Source organism: Pristis pectinata, chromosome 8 (assembly GCF_009764475.1).
Source record: "Pristis pectinata isolate sPriPec2 chromosome 8, sPriPec2.1.pri, whole genome shotgun sequence".
NCBI lineage: Eukaryota > Metazoa > Chordata > Chondrichthyes > Rhinopristiformes > Pristidae > Pristis > Pristis pectinata.
The window spans coordinates 59,137,062-59,156,441 of record NC_067412.1 but is presented as its reverse complement, the minus strand read 5'-3'; the positions used below and the strand labels follow the sequence as shown (position 1 = coordinate 59,156,441).

Genomic DNA, 19,380 nt, shown 5'->3' with positions numbered 1-19,380 from the left:
CTGTAATATACCATCACATTACTCCAAAAATAGTAGGGCCATTTCTGGATCAATATAATAAATTAAAATACATTTTAGTCATTCATTACGAGATCAGTCTAAATTGAGGAATGCCCTGTTCATTTACGTATTGACAGTAAAACAAAGGACAGAAAATAATGATTCATGCAATGTTCAATGAAAAAATATGAATACTTTGAAAATGGAAAAGTCTGCTGATTAAAGGACTGAAAAATAAAAAGCTCTTGTGTTTAATAATGAAACAACAACTCTTATAAGATGTGACATGTCAGATTTAGAACAAAGCATTCACAATTTTTTAAATCCCCAGAGAGTTATTAAAATGCAGCAGCACCCAGTTTCATGACTAGTTTACATGGACTAAACTAACATTCAAATCACAAAATCCTGCAGTGTTACAAGGATGTTTCTTGTAGCTGGAAATTATCCAAAGTAAGACCCACTCAAAGAAGACAAGCATGCTAACTAGCCAAGGTTTTTCATTTGTGCAAAGCAAAGAATTCCCTGCATATGATATCAATTCATGACTGAATGTTTATCTATACTGAGAAATTTAATAGATGTATGTTAACAATCCAAGGACGCAATGAGAGTTAGTTGTAAGACTTCCTTCATTCTATACTTTACCATATTGCAGCTTTTTAAGCTTATGTATTCCAGGCAATGGTCCTGAATTTTACATCAATGAAGGAATAAAGAGTTCTCTCAGCAAAAGCCCAGCGGTAGTTCTTTTAGAAAAGACTTTAGCACATGGTACCTCAGGAGGGCTAGCAAGCAAAATGTAAGCTACCAAGTTCCATTATTTGGGAACATAATGATATAAATAACGGATTTCTGGTTTTACGTTTACTCCAGGTAGAATGAATTAGAATAAAAAAAACAGGTGTTAAATTATAACTAATAAATTAGATGAAACACATTAAATCCAAAGGAACAGGAAACAGGTTACATCACTGATCCAGATATTGTACAGGGAACAAAGAATGCACATGTGCCTAGAATGGGAACACTAAGTATAATAGTGAAGCATTCTTCCAATATTGAAGCGGTAAAATACAGCAGTAGATTTTACAATCAGCGGTCAGCATTGTCAGCTCACTCTGAATTTCATAAAAGTTATACAATGTGAAAGAAGAAATGCTGGAAACACTCAGCAGGTCCGGCAACATTCTGGCAACAACAGAATTACTGTTTCAGCTGATGACCTTTCACTGCAACCAGGAAATGTTAGAAAACAGGATGGTTTGAAGTTGCAGATAAGAGGGAAGGGTGGAGAGAATGGAGGGAATGTGTGTGAGTGGAGACCAACAGAGAGTGAATGGCACTTGTATTGGTGGTGCTGGCCGAGAGAAGTGGCAAAGACTTATCAACTGCAGTTGTTCTGTCTGAAGGAGGTGTGAATGGAGGGAAATGAATGTGGACAGGGGAAAGAAATAGTAAAAAATACAGGCACACTGGAACTGTGAGATATGGAACAGTGTAGTTGCTGGAAATCTGTAATACGAGGCAATACTGGAAATACTGAAAAAGCATCATCAAGGAAAGGAGAAAAACTGAATTAATGATCCAGACTGATGATTGCTGCAAAACAACAAATTACACATCATCTAAGTCAGCAATAATAAATCTGCTTCTGATTCTAATCTTGCATCAGAATTGGCTCGTTCTGACACAAACTGGAAAGTCTCATTTTTTGAATTTGTTGAATTCACCATTGAGCCCCAAAGCTGCAAGGTATGCAGGAGATAGATCTGATCCTGGAGCACACATTGGACTTTGTTAGAATAGTGGAAGGAGTCGAAGACTGAGACATTAACTCTGTTTCTTTCTTCAGTGACATTGCTGGCCTGCTAAGTATTTCAAGCAATTTCTGTTTTTATTTCAGATTTCCAGCATCTGCAGCTTGCTTTCCAAAATGTAATATGTTCTTACCTTTGACAATCCTCCCATTGGCAGCTGGCAGAAAATGCAGGAAGGATTCTCCATGGTCTTGCATTCCATGTTGCAAGAGTCTGATAATGTAAAGGGCCATGTGTAATGGCCAAAATAGGCCCCACCCACAAACCGAGAAAACAATTAACTATCAGCTAAATCACACCCACAGAGTTAGCTGGAGCTGTCAGCTTAAGTCTTTTACAAACATTCTGTGTAGTTCCGAGTATCTCCGAAAAATACAATATATCTTAACAAAACCTTAAAAATCCAGAACATTTTAAAATATCCATTCACTTTTAAAAACCTTTAAACTAAAGTTCTCAATCCTTTGTTCTACAAAACAAACTCTTGAAAAGATTTAAACAAGTATTTCTAAACTGATAACTTATCCAAAAGACCTTTTAAAATACCAAACTCTTCCCTGAGGCTCTCACAACTGTTCCCTTCCATCAAGATCAACTGGAGTGTATCTACTCCCTGGCAAGTACATGATGTATGAGTTGGATCATTAGCCTATGTTTCTGCTCTCTCACTGACCTCCCTTTGGCGTCCAGCATTGGAGCACAGTCTACTACAAATCACTACTGGTAACTTGTGGATTTACATATTCATGAGAACAGAAGAAAGTGTAGGACATGCAGCCTCTGGAATGCCATTCCCTAAGATTATGGCTGGTCCTTTACCTCAGAGCCATTTTCCTGCACTATTGTTATGTCCATTCATTCTCTTAATATCCAAAAATCCATTGATCCTTGTTTTGAATATTCACAGTGACTGAACCTTCACAGCCCGCTTGGATAATGAAATTGCAAAGATTCACTACTGCCAGGTGAAGAAATGTTTTCTCATCTCTGTCCTGAATAGTTGATCCCTTAAGAGATTACTTACATTTTCTAAACTCAAGAGAGTTTAGGCCTAGTGTGTTTAATCTCTCCTCACAAGAATTCCCTTCCTCCCCTAAAAAAAACCCTCCTCATCCCACTCATCCCAGTAATTAACCTTCATAGTGCTCTCTCAGTTCACATGTATTCAAATACACAGGATGAAAATCATGAAATTGCTGTTTGTTATCTGGGGCAATAACCACCACAGAGAGTTTTGCCATTAACATTCTGCAAAATCCGGCCCAACATAAGTTTGAATTTAAAGATGGATGAAAGACTGAAATTTTGAATGATTAAATAATTTGAAATATTTAATACATATTTTCCGCAGGCATTTATTCATGACAGATTTAATAATTTTCTGTTCAGTTTCTGATGAACATGTAATACTGCTCATTTTGTCGTTGTGTGGCAGGAATACTTGATAGGCTAGGCACTTCTAAGACCATCAAATCCTTGACTTTATGATAGATATCCTTGGGTTATTAAGGGAAGAAATTTCATGGGCACCAGCTAACATCACTGGAATATCACAAACCCTGATAGGATTTGATAGGAGCTTCTGGCGTACAAACAAATCAGATACATTTTAAAAGACGGTAAGTTTGCCAACTACATGCTCTATAGCCAAAGATCAATGCTAAGTAAATGAATGGAATATAATATGAGGATTAAACCAGAGTTGCAGTAACCTAAATGAGCAACACAGATTTAAGAGAAGGTTATGTTTTCATTGCTAATTTTGGGGACACACTTGATAAATTAGTTCTCCATTAAATTTGAAATTTGAAAGCACAAATTCTACAGACAAGTTATATTATTTTAAGAAGACTGAATTAGGTCTGCAGATTTGGTCCAATTATTCAACTCTACTGCAGCAAAGTCATGTCTCCCTGTATACTTTCCAAACCAATCTGCTGACGAGAGTGAAGTAAATAGAATGGTAGAAAAAGGAGATGAAGCAAAAGATGCAGGATGCACAAACAAAATGCTAAATAAACTTTAACACTGGCAGGCTAAGAAAAAGACTATTGATTTTGGTATCCAGATAAATAGAAGGAAGTAATTGAAAAAAAATTAAACAGAATGCTAAAACATGACTACAGAGGTTATACTGAGGCTTAAGTGTTAACCAGGTCATAGTTATTGCACTAGCCATAACACCACAGATGAATAGATCTTCAAAGGAAGAGAACTACAAGGAAAGACTGGAGGAACTCGATGTTTGTAGTTTGGAAAGAGGTTGGTATGGTGTTTAAAAATGCATTCTAAAGTTAAAGTATAGCAACAATAAATATTCATGTAGAACCTCAAAACATTGCAAACTTGTTGCCAAAGAGCTTCACAGAAACATGAATAAACAAAATTTGATGCAGCCACACATAGAGTTAGAGACACAATCGGACACACGACAGCTGTGGCAGGGTTTGCATGCCACTACTTCTTGTAAGGCGAAATCTACAGCATAAATGACAGTGATGCTTCACTCCCTGATGAGCTCAACCTTTTATGCACGCTTTGAAAGGGAGAATAACACTACACCTATGCGAATCCCCACAGCATCTGGCGACCCTGTGATCTCTGTCTTGGAGGCCGACATCAGGACATCCTTAAAAGGGTAAACCCTTGCAAGGCGTCAGGCCCCGATGGTGTACCTGGCAGGGTACTGAAAATCTGTGCTGACCAACTGGCTGGAGTGTTCAAGGACATCTTCAACCTCTCACTGCTGCAGTCAGAGGTTCCCACCTGTTTCAAAAGGGCATCAAGTCGAACAGGGTGAGCTGCCTCAATGACTATCGCCCAGTCGCACTCATATCTAATGTGATGAAGTGCTTTGAGAGGTGGGTCATGACTAGAATAAACTCCTGCATGGGCAAGGACCTGGACCTGCTACAATTTGCCTACTGCCACAACAGGTCTACAGCCAACGCAATCTCACTGGCTCTCCACTTGGCTTTGGAGCACCTAGACAACGGCAAGACATATATCAGGCTGCTGTTAATTGATTACAGCTCGGCATTCAACAACATCATCCCCGCAGTACTAGTCAACAAGCTTCAAAACCTGGGCCTCTGTACCTCCCTCATCAAGTGGATCCTTGACTTCCTTATCAGGAGACCACAGTCAGTGCAGACTGGTAGTAACATTTCCTCCTCGCTGACTATCAACACAGGCGCACCTCAAGGATGCGTGCTTAGCCCACTGCTCTACTCTCTCTGCACTCATGTCTGTGTGGCTAGGCACAGCTCAAATACCACCTGTAAATTCACTGTTGGCAGAATCTCAGATGGTGGTGAGGAGGCATACAGGAGTGAGATAGATCGGCTGTTTAATGAGTGATGTCGCAACAAAAACACACACTCAACGTCGGCAAGACCAAGGAACTGATTGTGGACTTCAGGAAGGGGAAGTCGGGAGAACACACACCAGTCTTCATTGAGGGGTCAGTGGTGGAAAGGGTGAGCAGCTTCAAGTTCTTGGGGGTTGGCATCTCAGAGGATCTATCTTGGGCCCAACACATTGATGCAATCATGAAGAAGGCATGCCAGCGGCTCTACTTCATTAGGAGTTTGAGGAGATTTGGTATGTCACCCAAAGCCTTTTGCAAATTTCTACAGGTGTACAGTAGAGAGCATTCTGATTGGCTGCATCACCGCCTGGTATGGAGACTCCAATGCATAGGATCGCAAGAGGCTGCAGAGGGTTGTAGCTCAGCCAGCCCCATCACGGGCACAACCCTCCCCGCCATCAAGGACATCTTCAAGAGGCGGTGCCTCAAGAAGGCAGCATCCATCACTAAGGACCCTCACCACCTGGGACATGCCCTCTTCACATTCCTACCATTGGGGAGGAGGTACAGAAGACCCACATTCAATGTTTCAGGAACAGTTTCTTCACTATCAGATTTTTGAACAGTCCCTGAACCCATGAACACTACCTCATTATTCCTCTTTTGCACTATTCATTTATTTATTTTTGTAACTTGCAGTAATCTTTATGTCTTTATATCTTGCACTGTACTGCTGCCACAAAACAACATTATCACGACATATGTCAGTGATAATGAACCTGATTCTGATTCTGAGATATCAGGCTTCATGAACAAATGCTTCGTCAAAGAGGTGGGATTTAAGCAGCATCTTTGAGGAAGGAGTGGTAGAGAGTCCAAGAGGATCAGAGAAAAAGAATATTATTTAAAGGTAAGGTTAGAGAATAAGACATAAAGTGAAAGCCTGTCAAAATTGAATGTCATAGAAAGAATATTAGGAAGAAATTCTGAGTGAATAACCACTTGGAACAATCTATCAAAAAGTCTATTATCCTGCCTGTTGTTCAGTTCAATTTTAAGTTTTGCAATATTTGTACATCTGGAAACTTTGGTACTCTGTACACCCATGTGTAAATCATGGATTTTTATCAAGGATTGCAGTATTCTGAACAGTGACCTCTGAGGAATTACAATATCTAACATGCTAAAGTCTGAAGCAAAAACAATTATTTACCACAATGTTTTCTGGCTCCCAGTATTATGTGTGGTTACTATTACTAACCTTGCTTAAAGCCCATGAATTATACTGATTACATAGAACATGCCTTGCATGTTATGTGGGCACAAAAGTTACACCTCTGTAGCTCCATTTCAGTACGAGATTCAATGAGTTGCACAAATCCTTAGCATGTGATTTAAAACTTTCAAACAATGACTCCCAAATGAAAGCATTTGTGATGATCAAAATTTTGGTGACCAACATAGGAACTAAACTGTTATTTTAAGAGTAAACTATAACAGTAAATTTTACCTGGGCTGAAATAGATTCACCTGGATACTGAGACATATCTATGGCTTTCTCGTGCTTTTCACTAACAACCGGTGGTACTGGGCAGTTATGCCTATTTTACACCCTACCTGGCTTTCCTTTCCATCCACTTCTTTTGAGTGGAGGGTAAATCAGACAGATGATCTTGTATATTAAAACCAATTAAAGCAATTATGAATGGCTGTGTGGAGCTGTGGAAAACAGCAACTAAAATCTTTGGCTGCACTGGTGAGCAAAACAATAACCAAATTGAGTGCAATGATAATCCTCTCAAAAGCAACCATTGGCTCAAGTCTAATTGAAACCCTTAGTTTTTCCACGCACACTAATGGCTTACTTTCACTCCTCTCAGTCGGTACAAAACTGTCCAATACCTATATCAATGTTGTGCTTGATTCCCTGAATCTACAATAGAACTTGTGGGCATAAAAGCAAGTGTAAACCCACTGGAAAAAACTACCACGAGAAAATCTTTTCTTCTTATACTGAAAGTAAAATCTTTATTTAAAATATTTTTTTGAAGTGAGTAACATGCTATAAAATACTAGTTGTTAGATTAATGTCAGACATCTGGCACATTTAGGCTGATGCAGTCACAGCACGTCTCTTTGAGAGTCATTACCTGTAGTCTTCAATGGCATGCTGACAGGTAAAACACTGCCACAGGCTGTACATAGTTTCCCATTAGTTATAACTGGTAACACGTAAAAACAGGGCAATCTCAAAAATGTTTTGTTTGTTTTATTTTTGTCCAACACACAGCTGTATGTCCTTCCAGGTTAGTACAGTTCTAATCATGATTGAGCAAAGCAACCTTGGTGTTGATATTTAATTCAATCTGAACTCATCCCAAGGCCACTGAGACTGAAGCCAGACCTGAACCACAAAAGCACTATCCAAATCAATAATAATAGTACAAGAGAAATCCTGGCTGAGTTCCAGGCTGTTCTATTTCCGAGAAGTCTGCTTGCCTCCAACTCTAATCTCTTAAGTATCCTTGACTTCCTATGCCTCACAATTTGTGAGTGTGCCTTCAGCTATCCAAAACCCTCAGGTCTCTGCCCTCCTTTACAATGCTACTTAAAACCACCCCGAAACTAATAAGTAGGATTGTGCTTTATCAGGCTACTCCCTGTGCTTGCTCCCTATACTGCTCTCACATCCGTAATTACTTTTGGCATCACTGTAGGTTCAAATGGCATCGAGGTTTGCCACTGTGGCTGTTTTGCGAGGTGGAACAGTCTGCAAGTGATGACTGGAACCCAAGAAGTGTATCCTGAGTCCTTGCTCCCAGACCACCCCGATAGTCCTCTTGACAGCTTATTACTGTCAAAGGCCTTTGAGTGGCTTTTAAATGTCTGATGATCAGGTGCACTTAAAAACACCTCAAAGGGATTTAAATAATTCAAAACTATTTGAAAACAAGTAGAAATACCATTGATTCGAAACAAGTAGAAAAATAATTTAAAATACAGTTGATTTCTATAAATTAATTAAAAATATTAAGTAAAGTAAGGAGAAAAAACATCTTTTTAATCCAATTTGTTGACCCAGTTCAAATGACATGAGCCACACTTGAAATGACGGCTATGACATGTGTAGTGCTGAGGTGCTGGATGTGAAAGTGCATCCAGCCTTTCAGCTCAGAACATTTGTGCTGTGCCTTCAGGTACTGCAATGTCGAGCAGCAGAGTGGGAGGTCAGATATGTCGGCATCTGACCTCCAGCTTGCCTTTGACTTCCTCAATGTATTGTACAGGCACAAAATACAGAAATGAGCTGACCCATTGGGAGGAGATGGCAAATAGTTCTCTATGGAGCTGCTGGCAAGCAGCAAAAGGCAGGTTTTGAGCCAATTTCTTTGGCCTGTTAGTCGCTTCTTTGATTATTCTTGGGCAATTTATTACATTAAGAGCAAGTTGTTGCTGCTGTTGGAGTCCTTGTCATCCACATCTAAAAACCCATCAAGATTAATTGTAATTCACCTGTCATTTACCTGTTGGTCTAATTGAGATCCCGTAATTTGTTTCTGGCCCAAATAATGTGTATTTTTTTATTGCTGCTACACCATTTCTGATATTGGCCATCATGGTTAGCATAATGCCTTACAGCGCCAGAGACCCGGGTTCAAATCCGGCCACTGTCTGTAAGGAGTTCGTACGTTCTCCCCGTGTCTGTGTGGGTTTCCTCCGGGTGCTCCGGTTTCCTCCCACATTCCAAAGACGTACAGGTTAGGAAGTTGTGGGCATGCTATGTTCGCGCTGGAAGCATGGCGACACTTGAGGGCTGCCCCCCAAAATCACTACGCAAAAGATGTATTTCATTGTGTGTTTCGATGTACATGTGACTAATAAAGATCTTATCTTATCTTATCCACTCATGGCATTATTATGTACCATGTCACTAAGTGGACTTATTCATGATATCTCACCAGTGGTTGTGGCATTCTTTATTTCAGAAATTCTAATATTTCGAGTTCTTTTTTTTGCTTCTGAGGAGAATGAGGTGATCCTACCCTGGGGATTCACTTTGTCAGCATGGCGCTGAGGCTCTGCAAATATGAATTTCATTTCAAATTCCACTTCTAAAGGTAGCATTAGTGTTTTCTACCAGCTGAGATATTGCTAAGAACAGCTGAAGATCAGCTGAAGGAGACAATATCTCTCATGGGTAACTTCTTTTAGATATTTGGTTTATAATGCCTCTAATCTTTTGTACCATAATGACCCTTGATCATTAAGTCCACTGCCTTGTGTGATATAAGTCATTGACATTGGGATGATCCCAGATTGATGTCCTCAATAATGGTGAACCAGTTCATTTAAAACTGAATAAGGAGATTATCATGATATCCGTGCATTTGGATGGAAAATCCAGGCTGTAGGGATGGACAATAAATGCAGACTTTGTGTTAATGGACAAACCCCAAAAAATAAATGTGTATAAAAATTTGTTACTGGATTCAGAGGAGATTTACCAGAATGTTTCAATTATGAGAAGATACAGGAGAGGTTGAGTTTGTTTTCCCTGGAGTGGAGGTGACTGAAGGGGGACTTAGTCTGTAGTCTTTTACACCTTGACAGTTCAAGAGCTCATCCTGATATTTTTTCAATGTGTGAGAGTACCTGCCTCCACCAGAGGTACAAAATCATGAGAGGCTTGGGTAGAGTGGACAGGGAGAAACTTTTCCCCATAATGGAGATGTCAAGAAACAGAGAGCATCAGTTTAAAGTGAGGAGTAAGGTGTTTAGAGAGGATCTGAAGACAAATCTTTTCATCCAGAGGGTGGTTGCAATCTGGAACACACTGTCTGGGAAGTTACTCTCACACACTTAAAAAATATCAGGATGTTCACTTGAATTGTTAAGATGTAAAAGACTATGGCTGGTAAATGGGATTAGATGGGTGCTTGATGGTTAGCATGGATATTGTGGACCAAAGAGCCTGCTTCTGTGCTGTATGACTCTATGACTCTAATTACCATCCTTTTGTTTGAGCACTTGCATGTGAGCCTCCGGTATACTTACACGTGAGATTTTCAACCTTTCACTGCTGCCCCACATATAAATGGCTCTTTGTAGCTCTGTTGCAATTTAAATGACAGATCTTCAAAAGGAAGAGAAATGCCATGAAAATAGGAAAGGAAAACATTTTTCTTTTAGTACTTTTGTTAAGTTGGGAGGAAAGTACCCAGCACTGAAAACATTCTAGTTTTAATTTGATCACAAATTTGAGTAAATATAAAAATCGATAGATTCTCTTTGTTTGATGGACCTGGCAGGATGCTGGATGCTGCACATGTGCACCATCCTCAGGAATCTGATCAGGGAGAAGCATTGCCAGGTGCCTGACCTGGCAGCTTTCAGTCAAAGGGAGATCTACAGAAAACCACAACTCAAATTGGAGATGAGTAACAGAATGGGACGATTGATCACCAGCTGTATCATAGAATTTCACAGCAAAGAAGAGAGACATTTGGCTCATTTACACATGGCAGCTTTTTGAAAGCACTGTCCAATTATTGCCCTTACATTCCCCTTTCTCCAGAGCCATGCACAGATATACCCAATTCAATTTTGAAAGTTGCTAATGAATCTATTTACACCACCCTCTCAGACAGCGTATTCCAGATAATAACAAAGACAACATAAAAAGTTTGTCTCATTTCTTCTCTGATTACTTTGCCTTTTAACTTAAATCACCATCCTCCAGTTACTCACTAACTCATTAGTGGAAAGAGTTTCTCCTTTATCACATTACCAAAACCATTTTTAGTTGCTTTTCGATATCTTTTCTTGCCCTTCATCGCTCAAAGGAGAACATTTCCAGTTTCTCTAGTGTTTCCTCTAGACCCTCATCTTCGTTATCATACCCATAATTGCCTCTGCAGCCTCTTCAAGGCTTTGCCATCCTTTGTAGAACATTAGGCAATTATGACTGAAATGGTACATTTCTATCCTTCCAAGAGTGAGCCTGAATTTTATAGGACTTGTAGTGATATTCTTATTAAGGGGCATAATAAAGTTGCAAAGATTCCCCTTCAGTTTCTATAAGCAAAATTACAATCACCAGAGACAGGTCAATGATAACACCGACCCCATCCAAGGTTAATGAGGTCTCATCCTGTACGTCATCTTGGTATACACACATGACAAAATCAGCTTAATTCGCACTCTTCCATTGAGAGAGCTGGGATTTTTTTTATTTAGTGGCATGGTATTTATATAGTTTTCAACTTGTATCAAATGATATATCACAAACAATCTGTGGGCAGGAGGCTGAACTTAATACAAAATAAAGAATTGCAATCTATTCACTACTTTCATCCTCAATAACATTTCTCTTAATTTTCTGCAATGCACTGTACATCTCTGTCTGTTATGAATTGCCAACACACGTCAACAAAGCTAAAGTACTTCTGGAATACCTCCCTTCTCTGTGACCTCTGCCACCAAGGCTAAGAGTAGCAATATCATGATAACACAACTGCCACTACCATGCACCCCCACATTTTTGTGTCACATCTTCTTGCCATGAACAAGCACTATTCTGGACAACAGCTGGTTCCTCCTTCTAACACCATGATGGCAGTCACATCTTGTTAAGGATTAGCTAGATCAAAGAGAAGGCTCAGTACCACCTTCCTATTGGTATCAATGGGTAAGCCAATAATGGAATACAGCTAATACCACCCACAAAATCTAAAGGCATGGATTTCTTTGGCAGAACACCAATGACCCAAACAGTGTTAAAATGTATACAGAGGACTGTATCAAAATGAAATTATGATAAACTATTTCAAGGGAAACAGCAAAACTAAACGTCTTTGAAATAGTTATCAATTCAAACAATAACATGACAGGAATCCTATGTGATCTGGAAACCATCACTTAAAAAATGGTTTCATACTTTAGATGTTTTAATGTAGAAACAGATTTTAAATGATTCGAAACAAAATGGTTGATCTGAATCTAATGAACATGATAACCATGCCATGAAGTGCATTCGAAATCGAAATGCAAAGTTGTCTAATTTGAATAATCTGTTGATTTAAATTTGAAAATTGCAAAGAATGCCTCCTGTGACAATATTACTTAATTTGAACCAATACATAATTCAATTTTTGAAGTCTGAAATGACTGAATTAATTTGAGTGATTACATGCATATGAGCCAACATCATAATTAGTGTCAATAGCCATTTCTTACAGTTAGAATTATTCTTACAATGGAAGATGCAATGGATAAAGCCACTGGTCTCACCAAACCTTTACTAAGAGATCATAACCATCTTACCTTGTTCAGGTACTTGAGAGCCGGTGGAATTGAGTGTTGTATTCAATACTTCATTGATAGCCGTGTCACAGCACAGACCCCTGTGTGCATCATGCTCGCTGTCGGTCTGGTCACTCTCCTCATGTCCGCTGTCCTTGAGACTGTTTCTTTCCAGGTCCTTGAATGTGGAACTACTGGAGCGTGAAGTAATACTGATTTATTGTCATGCCTAGCAGTATCAGATAATGCTCTCCTTATGGAAAAGAAATGTATTGCAACACATATTGCCTCACATTGAAGTCCATCAAAATTATATTGCCAGATATTACATTTTGTGTCAAAATATATCAAAGTGGTTATATTTCTTTAACCCACTCCCTCCTCTATCCTCAAACTCATAAAGATTGCAAACCAAATTTAGCTATATGTTTCCATTCCATTCTTTCCTGCTTTGGTTCTGATGAAACTGCCCTCTCTCTATTTCTGAGACCTTCTTGTCAATTTCTGCTTTCTCAGAATTTGTCGATGAGTGACCTCTTGTGTACCTGAGCTGGTTTGAAGGGAAACCCACAGTTTGCTGGATTACTGCTGCAAGATATTGATTACATTTAAATGGAAAAATGGCAAATTGAAAAAAATATATAATTTAATTTACTTTATTTTCACATCAATTTTTTATAAAAAGGGATGCTTCCAGAATGGAAGCAAAAGAAGGACTCTTTCTTGAATTATTTTCCTGGCAGCAAAATTATATTTGTACTCTAGTTTAATATATTAAAAATTCAACATTTTGTAAATGGGGTCTGCAATAGGGCTGGTCCTGAACATGCACATGTTTGGAAAGAGAGGAATGTAAGACCCTGTGTATGTACTCAGGCAATTACCTCCTCCACTAATAATTAAGCCTTTCTCAATCCGTTCCCTAATAAAATTCCTCATGTAATTTCATATGAAGCAATTTTTATGGCTTGCAATGTACCATTGTAGTTGTCCAATCTTTCTTCTCGATAACATGTTAATGAGAGTTTGATCACAATGGATATGGCGATGACGTGTTAATGAGAGTTTGATCACGATGGATATGGCCAAATTTGAAGTTGGAGAATGTGGGTGAAGCTGTCAGATACTGAGGGGGCTATATAAGGAGCTGTGGCAGATCAGCCACTTGCTGTAGCACTCATCTGATTTTTTTCTTACATTAATTGGAATTGACTGATATGTAGCGAAGAGCCAACATGGGTTTGGCCTGGAGTCTCTGGTAACTTAAGGAAGTGCCTAGATACCTGAGGACTTTGCATTACATATTACTGTCCATGGGCATCTGATGCCCAGGAACCATCCACCAGGGGAACATTCATAGATATCTGACATTGGAAGAACATCCATGATTGTCTGATGCCCAGGAACTGTCTCTGGTCATCTGATGCGGGGGGGGGGGGGGATAGGGTGGGGGTCCATCGACCATGGTCGTCTGACATCAGGGACCATTCGTGGGCAAATAATGCTCAGGGACAGTCTGTGCTCATCTGATGCCAGGGTACTGCTGAGGTTTTATGATACTGAGGGGCCACCCATGCTTCCCTGTTAGAGGGGTTCAACCATGGGCATCTGATATTGGAGGAACATCCACGGTCATCATCTTATGACAGGGGACTATCTGCTATTTTATGACACTCGGGTGTCATCTGTAGTTATCTGACATCTCTGACACCCATGGTCATCTGATATTAAGGGACTATTCATTGTCATGTGACACTGGGAAGCCATTTATAGTTATTTGGTGCCCATGGAACATCTGTGGTTATCTGATGCTAGGTCATCTGATGATGGGGCATCATGGTCATCCGATACTGGAGGGCCATTGATGGTCTTCTGATGATGGGGTCTGTCCATGGTCATGTGCTCCATGGTACACCTCCCAGTCCATACATCAGGACAGGAAGATTATGTGAATCCGTGATAGGCAGTAGATCTGTGTTTACAGAAGGAAGTGGTCATTTCCTTCTGTAAACATGGGGGAGGTAAAAGTGCCTATGATGCATCATGGCTCAGCATGGTTTTGTGCATGGGAAATCCTGCCTCACAAACCTGATTGAGTTTTTTGAGAAGGTTACTAAAGAAAATTGTTGAAGGCAAGGCGGTAAACGTGATATATATAAAGTCCAGCAAGGTGTTTGATGAGGTTTCGCATGGTAGGCTGGTCCAGAAGGTTTGAGCACACGGGATCCAAGGTATTTTAGCAAAGTGGATCCAAAATTGACTTGGTGTTTGGAGACATAGTGTAGAGGTGGAGGGTTGCTTTTCTGACTGGAAGTCTGTAACCAGTGGTGTACCACAGGGATCGGTGCTGGGGCTTTTGTTGTTTGTATGACTTGGATAAGAATGTCTGTGGTCCAATGAGCGAACTTGCTGATGACACAAAGATTGGTGGAGTTGGAAGTAGTGAGGATAGTTGCCAAGGATACAGAGGGGCATAGATCAGCTGGAAAGTTGGGCAGAGCAGTGGCAGATGGAATTTAATCCAGAAAAGTGTGAGGTAATGCATTTTGAATTGTCTAATATTGGCCAAACACATACCCTAAATGGCGGGGACCCTAGAAGCATTAATGTACAAAGGGACCCTTAGCTCCCTGAAAATGGTGACATAAGTGGATAGGGTAATGAAGAAGGTGTTGCTTGCCTTGAGGGGCATTGAGTATAAGATCTGGGACATCATGTTGCAGCTATGCAAGACATTGGATAGGCCACACTTGGAGTACTGCATGCAGTTCTGGTCCCCACAGAAAGGATGTGATAGTGTCAGAAAAAGTGCAGAAGAGATTCACCATGATTTTGCCTGGAATGGAAGGAGATATTGTACAGAGTGGGATTGTTCTCAGCAGAGTTCTGAAGCCTGAGGGATGACCTTATAGAGGTTTATAATATGAGAGGCACAGATAAGGTAAGTCTTTTTCCAGGGTAGGGGAGTCTAACACAAGAGGACACAGGTTTAAGGTGAGAAAGGAAAGACTTAAAGGAGATCTGAGGGCAGTGGGTATATGGAATGAGCTGCCAGATACCAGAGGAAAATGAGATTAGTGAAGATAGGCATCTTGGTCGGCATGGACGAGTCGGGCTGAAGGTCTATTTCTGTGCTCTGACTCTCCCAATGCCTGATGAACTGATGAAGTGCAGCTCTGAGAATAGGGAAAACAGTTTCAGTGCTGTCAGAGTGAAGTCAGTAGCTTAAATCATGCCATAGAATTGTGGTACTTAACCTGTTGCATAGAATGGAGCTCTTTATTGTCTATGTGTATGTGAGAGACCAAATGCAACACACAGTGAAGGAAGTGGCTGAGGATTTCATAGTTCCACCTATCCACCCATTTTGCAGGAAAAAAATTGCAGCTGCCTGAGAAAGCAGAGAGTTAATTACATTAGACTGAGATTCAGAAAAAAGTCCCAGTTGACTAGCAACGACATTTTGCTCTCCAAGTGCTCAGGGAGGATTCCAGCACTGAAATAAATAATATGACTCATTACAGGTTTTATTTTATTTTAGTTCATTCAGAGAACATTCTGAATTCAGTAATGTTCAGAGCTGGTTTTCTCTGCACAACATTAAAAATTAAAAATGGCAGGCATGGTAGTGTAGCAGTTAGTGTAATGCTTTACAGCGCCAATGACCCGGGTTCATTTCCCGCCGCTGTCTGTAAGGAGTTTGTACGTTCTCCCCGTGTCTGTGTGGGTTCCCTCTGGGTGCTCCGGTTTCCTCCCACATTCCAAAAATGTAGGGGTTAGGAAGTTGTGGGCATGCTATGTTGGCGCTGGAAGCATGGTGACACTTGCGGGCTGCCCCCAGAACACTCCACGCAAAAGATGCATTTCACTGTGTGTTTCGATGTACATGTGACTAATAAAGATCTTATCTATCTTATTTTAAAAAGGGCAGGACCATTCTGCAGAGAAATAATGGGAGAAATTAAGCTGTAATTGGCAACACCCCATTCAAACATTCTCTCATATATACACAACAACAAATATTTGCAAAATCATGATACTGGAAGAAATTAAAAATGCTCCTTCTATAAAAGGACTTTGTATTCCTCTTAAACTATATTACTTTAAATATTCTCTGATATAAAATAAATCATTGAGGGGTGGGACTGGGGTGAGAAGAAGCAGTTCATGCTCTTCTCTTGTTTAATAACAAACAGCCCATACCATGGGATCTGCATTGTACTTTGGTGCAGTGACACAGACCCTAATAAATCTCTAATTTTACCATGTCTTCAGTTGCTCTATCTCGCTTTCAGAAAATGGAAGTTACACTGGCCTCAGTAGCCATGTGCCATTTCCAAAGGCAGTTCAGTAATGTCAGACACGCATGGGAGTCTTCCAGTGGCTGGGAACGAAGTTGTGTTTGGCTGTACAGTTGAACAGCTCACTCCCTGGACTCGCTTATTAGATATGGTGAGTTACAAAAGATCTGTCACTTCAAATGGAGCCAGAATCATAGCAACGAGAAGCTGAAAATAAGAAGACACAACTGGGGATGGAAAGAAAGGCATTTGAAAAAGCTGTTAAAGCGTTAGAATTGCTGAGAATGATTTGTGTGTACATGATATCAAACCACCATATGAATTTATACCTTTTAATGAAACTGGTGTACTAGTTATTTCCCAAAAGGATGGAAGGGTGGAGGTGAGTTGTCATTTTTATTCCTCATGTCATGGAGCTTAAGATAATATGGGACATTTCGATGACAAAAACTTGCAGCTTTGTTGGGGGGGGGTGCAACTGACTTCTCCCTTTCTCTGAAATGATTTGCATTTATTATTGATACATGTTTCTATGTACAGTAAATTAACATGTAGAAAGAGCGAACAAATAGCATCTAAAGGTTGTTTATCCTTTACCTTTTTAAATATTTATTGCAATTGAAGAGCGGTATTATAGTCCAGCACTGTGGACAGAGCATAGCCGTATGTTTTCATTAACTGGAGCTGTGAACCCAATTTAAAGCAGCAAAACTGTATAATTTATCTTGAATGAGCGTTTTTTTTAAGTGGTTGGAAAGGAACTGACTTCTATATCTTCAGATCTAATCAGTTTTACTTTGCTCTGGTTGTCTGGGAAATGAAGCTGTGTTTCCAGGTTGTACGTATCATATTAGCAAAAGGTCATGTTACCAACCTGACCCTACTTCCAACTTCCCCGTTGCCAAGAGATCAGAGCATCTATGGACATGGCATTCACACACTGAAGCCCAAATCTCCTTCACTATCAACTATACTCATTGCTTTCATCTGAACAAACGCAAAACACAAGCCCACCAGCACGTGGGAATAAAATGTTCTCCAGTCCATGATGCAGTGTATTGATGTCTGCATTCCGTCATTAGAGTGAAAGGAATGGTGGTTCATGCTTATATGTCTTACTTTAGCAGCTGCAGACCCTATCAACATCATTGAGAGATGATGCCTGAGACTTGGTGGAAAGTGCAGAAACTTCACTACTTCTTTCACAAACTACTTGTTACAAAGCAAAGGGTGTAGCCTGATCAAATAATGCTGTCAGGATTTTCATGAGCTAAAGAAATATAAAAGGCAGAAAATGGCATGGCTCAAGATAGATTATTGGATAAGATAGAACACGCCAAGGCAAGGGTTGAGGTAGGGAATGGAACAAAGGAGGGCAGGGTCAATGGAGGGAAATAAGTCAAATGAGGGGAGAGTTGATGAGAATGCAGGGAGAATAAAAAAGCTATTATAAAAAAGCAGAGGATTTGTAAAAATGTGTGGCTCATCATCAATGTGGATTCAGTGGGCCAAAGGGCCTGTTTCTGTGCTATATCTTTCTTTAACTAAGTCAAGTAAGACACGATAAGGCAGGGCAAGGGTCAAGACAGATAGAGGTCTTGGCAGATTATCGGTCAAAGCAGGATACAGGCAAGGCAAACCATGGGACAAGGCAGGGAATATGTAATGGAGAATCCTAAGTATAGGAAAGGTTGAGTCAATGGAGAGCATGTGCCAAGCAGGACATGGTGCCTGGACTATGGTGGCCATGAGATTTGAGAGTCAAGGTCAGTCGCCTGTTATGGCAGGCCTTGTTTCAAAGTGGGATCTTGGAAAGGCAGAGCACTGGTCACACCAAGGCACTTCTTGGAAAATTTCACCAGAGATTTTTTTTTGAACCAGTTAAAGTGAGAGAAATATGCAATCAAATTTTGCTAAATTGGGATTACAACAAAACAATAACGGGGCTACCAAAAGCAATTGGCAGATGATTTCATGATGTGAACACACTCACAATGATCAAAACTGAAGAAGGAAAAGTATGACTTACCTTTTAATCAGATGCTGTCTGCTGTTTACATAGCTTGACTCGATAGAGTAATTTTCTGACTAAAGATAAAAAAAGAGTTGCATAAAATTAAAGATCATACCACTTGGAGCTCTTGCTTATAATCAGCTGCACAATTTGGTCTGTTATAGTATCCAAATGAAATACATCTTCTTTCCCTTAGGAAGCACTACAGATAAAAGGTACCTAGTGTTTAATCCCTTCAGTTCATCTTCAATCGAATGCCAATGAGATATCATTCTTCCGGATAAGCTCACTGAGATCAGCAGTCTTGCTGTTCATTTCCAATGTCAGGGAAGAAGATTGTAATGGAGCACAATGTTCAGTGGTTGCGACTGGTGTTCTTTACTTAGTCACTTATTGTGACAACAAAACAACTTCAATACACACCAGCATGTCAGAAAGGTACAAGTGAAATGAAGGGAAAGCACTTAAATAGGGTTTTACAAATAGAGAAATCTGGATTCCGAGAAAGGGCATCAACTGGAAACATTTTTCTTCCAGCGTTTTTTATTATTTACTTTTACTAATCTATATTATGTTTAGTTTTCTAAGTATGTATTTTCCCTATTGATCAATTAGTACGTAAAATCATGTAAG

The 19,380-nt window shown here is 39.9% G+C and overlaps 1 protein-coding gene across 2 annotated transcripts in view; it reads right to left on the bottom strand.

The window, feature by feature from the left end:
- pcdh19 (protocadherin 19) overlaps positions 1-19,380 on the bottom strand; it is a 123,316-nt gene that overhangs the window by 20,614 nt on the left and 83,322 nt on the right. The window contains exons 2-3 of one of the 2 annotated variants that reach the window (XM_052021681.1): positions 18,763-18,821; positions 12,454-12,626 (exon numbers count right to left, since the gene is read on the bottom strand). In XM_052021681.1, the coding sequence (XP_051877641.1) occupies positions 12,454-12,626; positions 18,763-18,821 (232 nt within the window). The remainder of the gene's footprint in view (positions 1-12,453; positions 12,627-18,762; positions 18,822-19,380) is intronic. The other variant, XM_052021682.1, reaches the window with a different exon arrangement.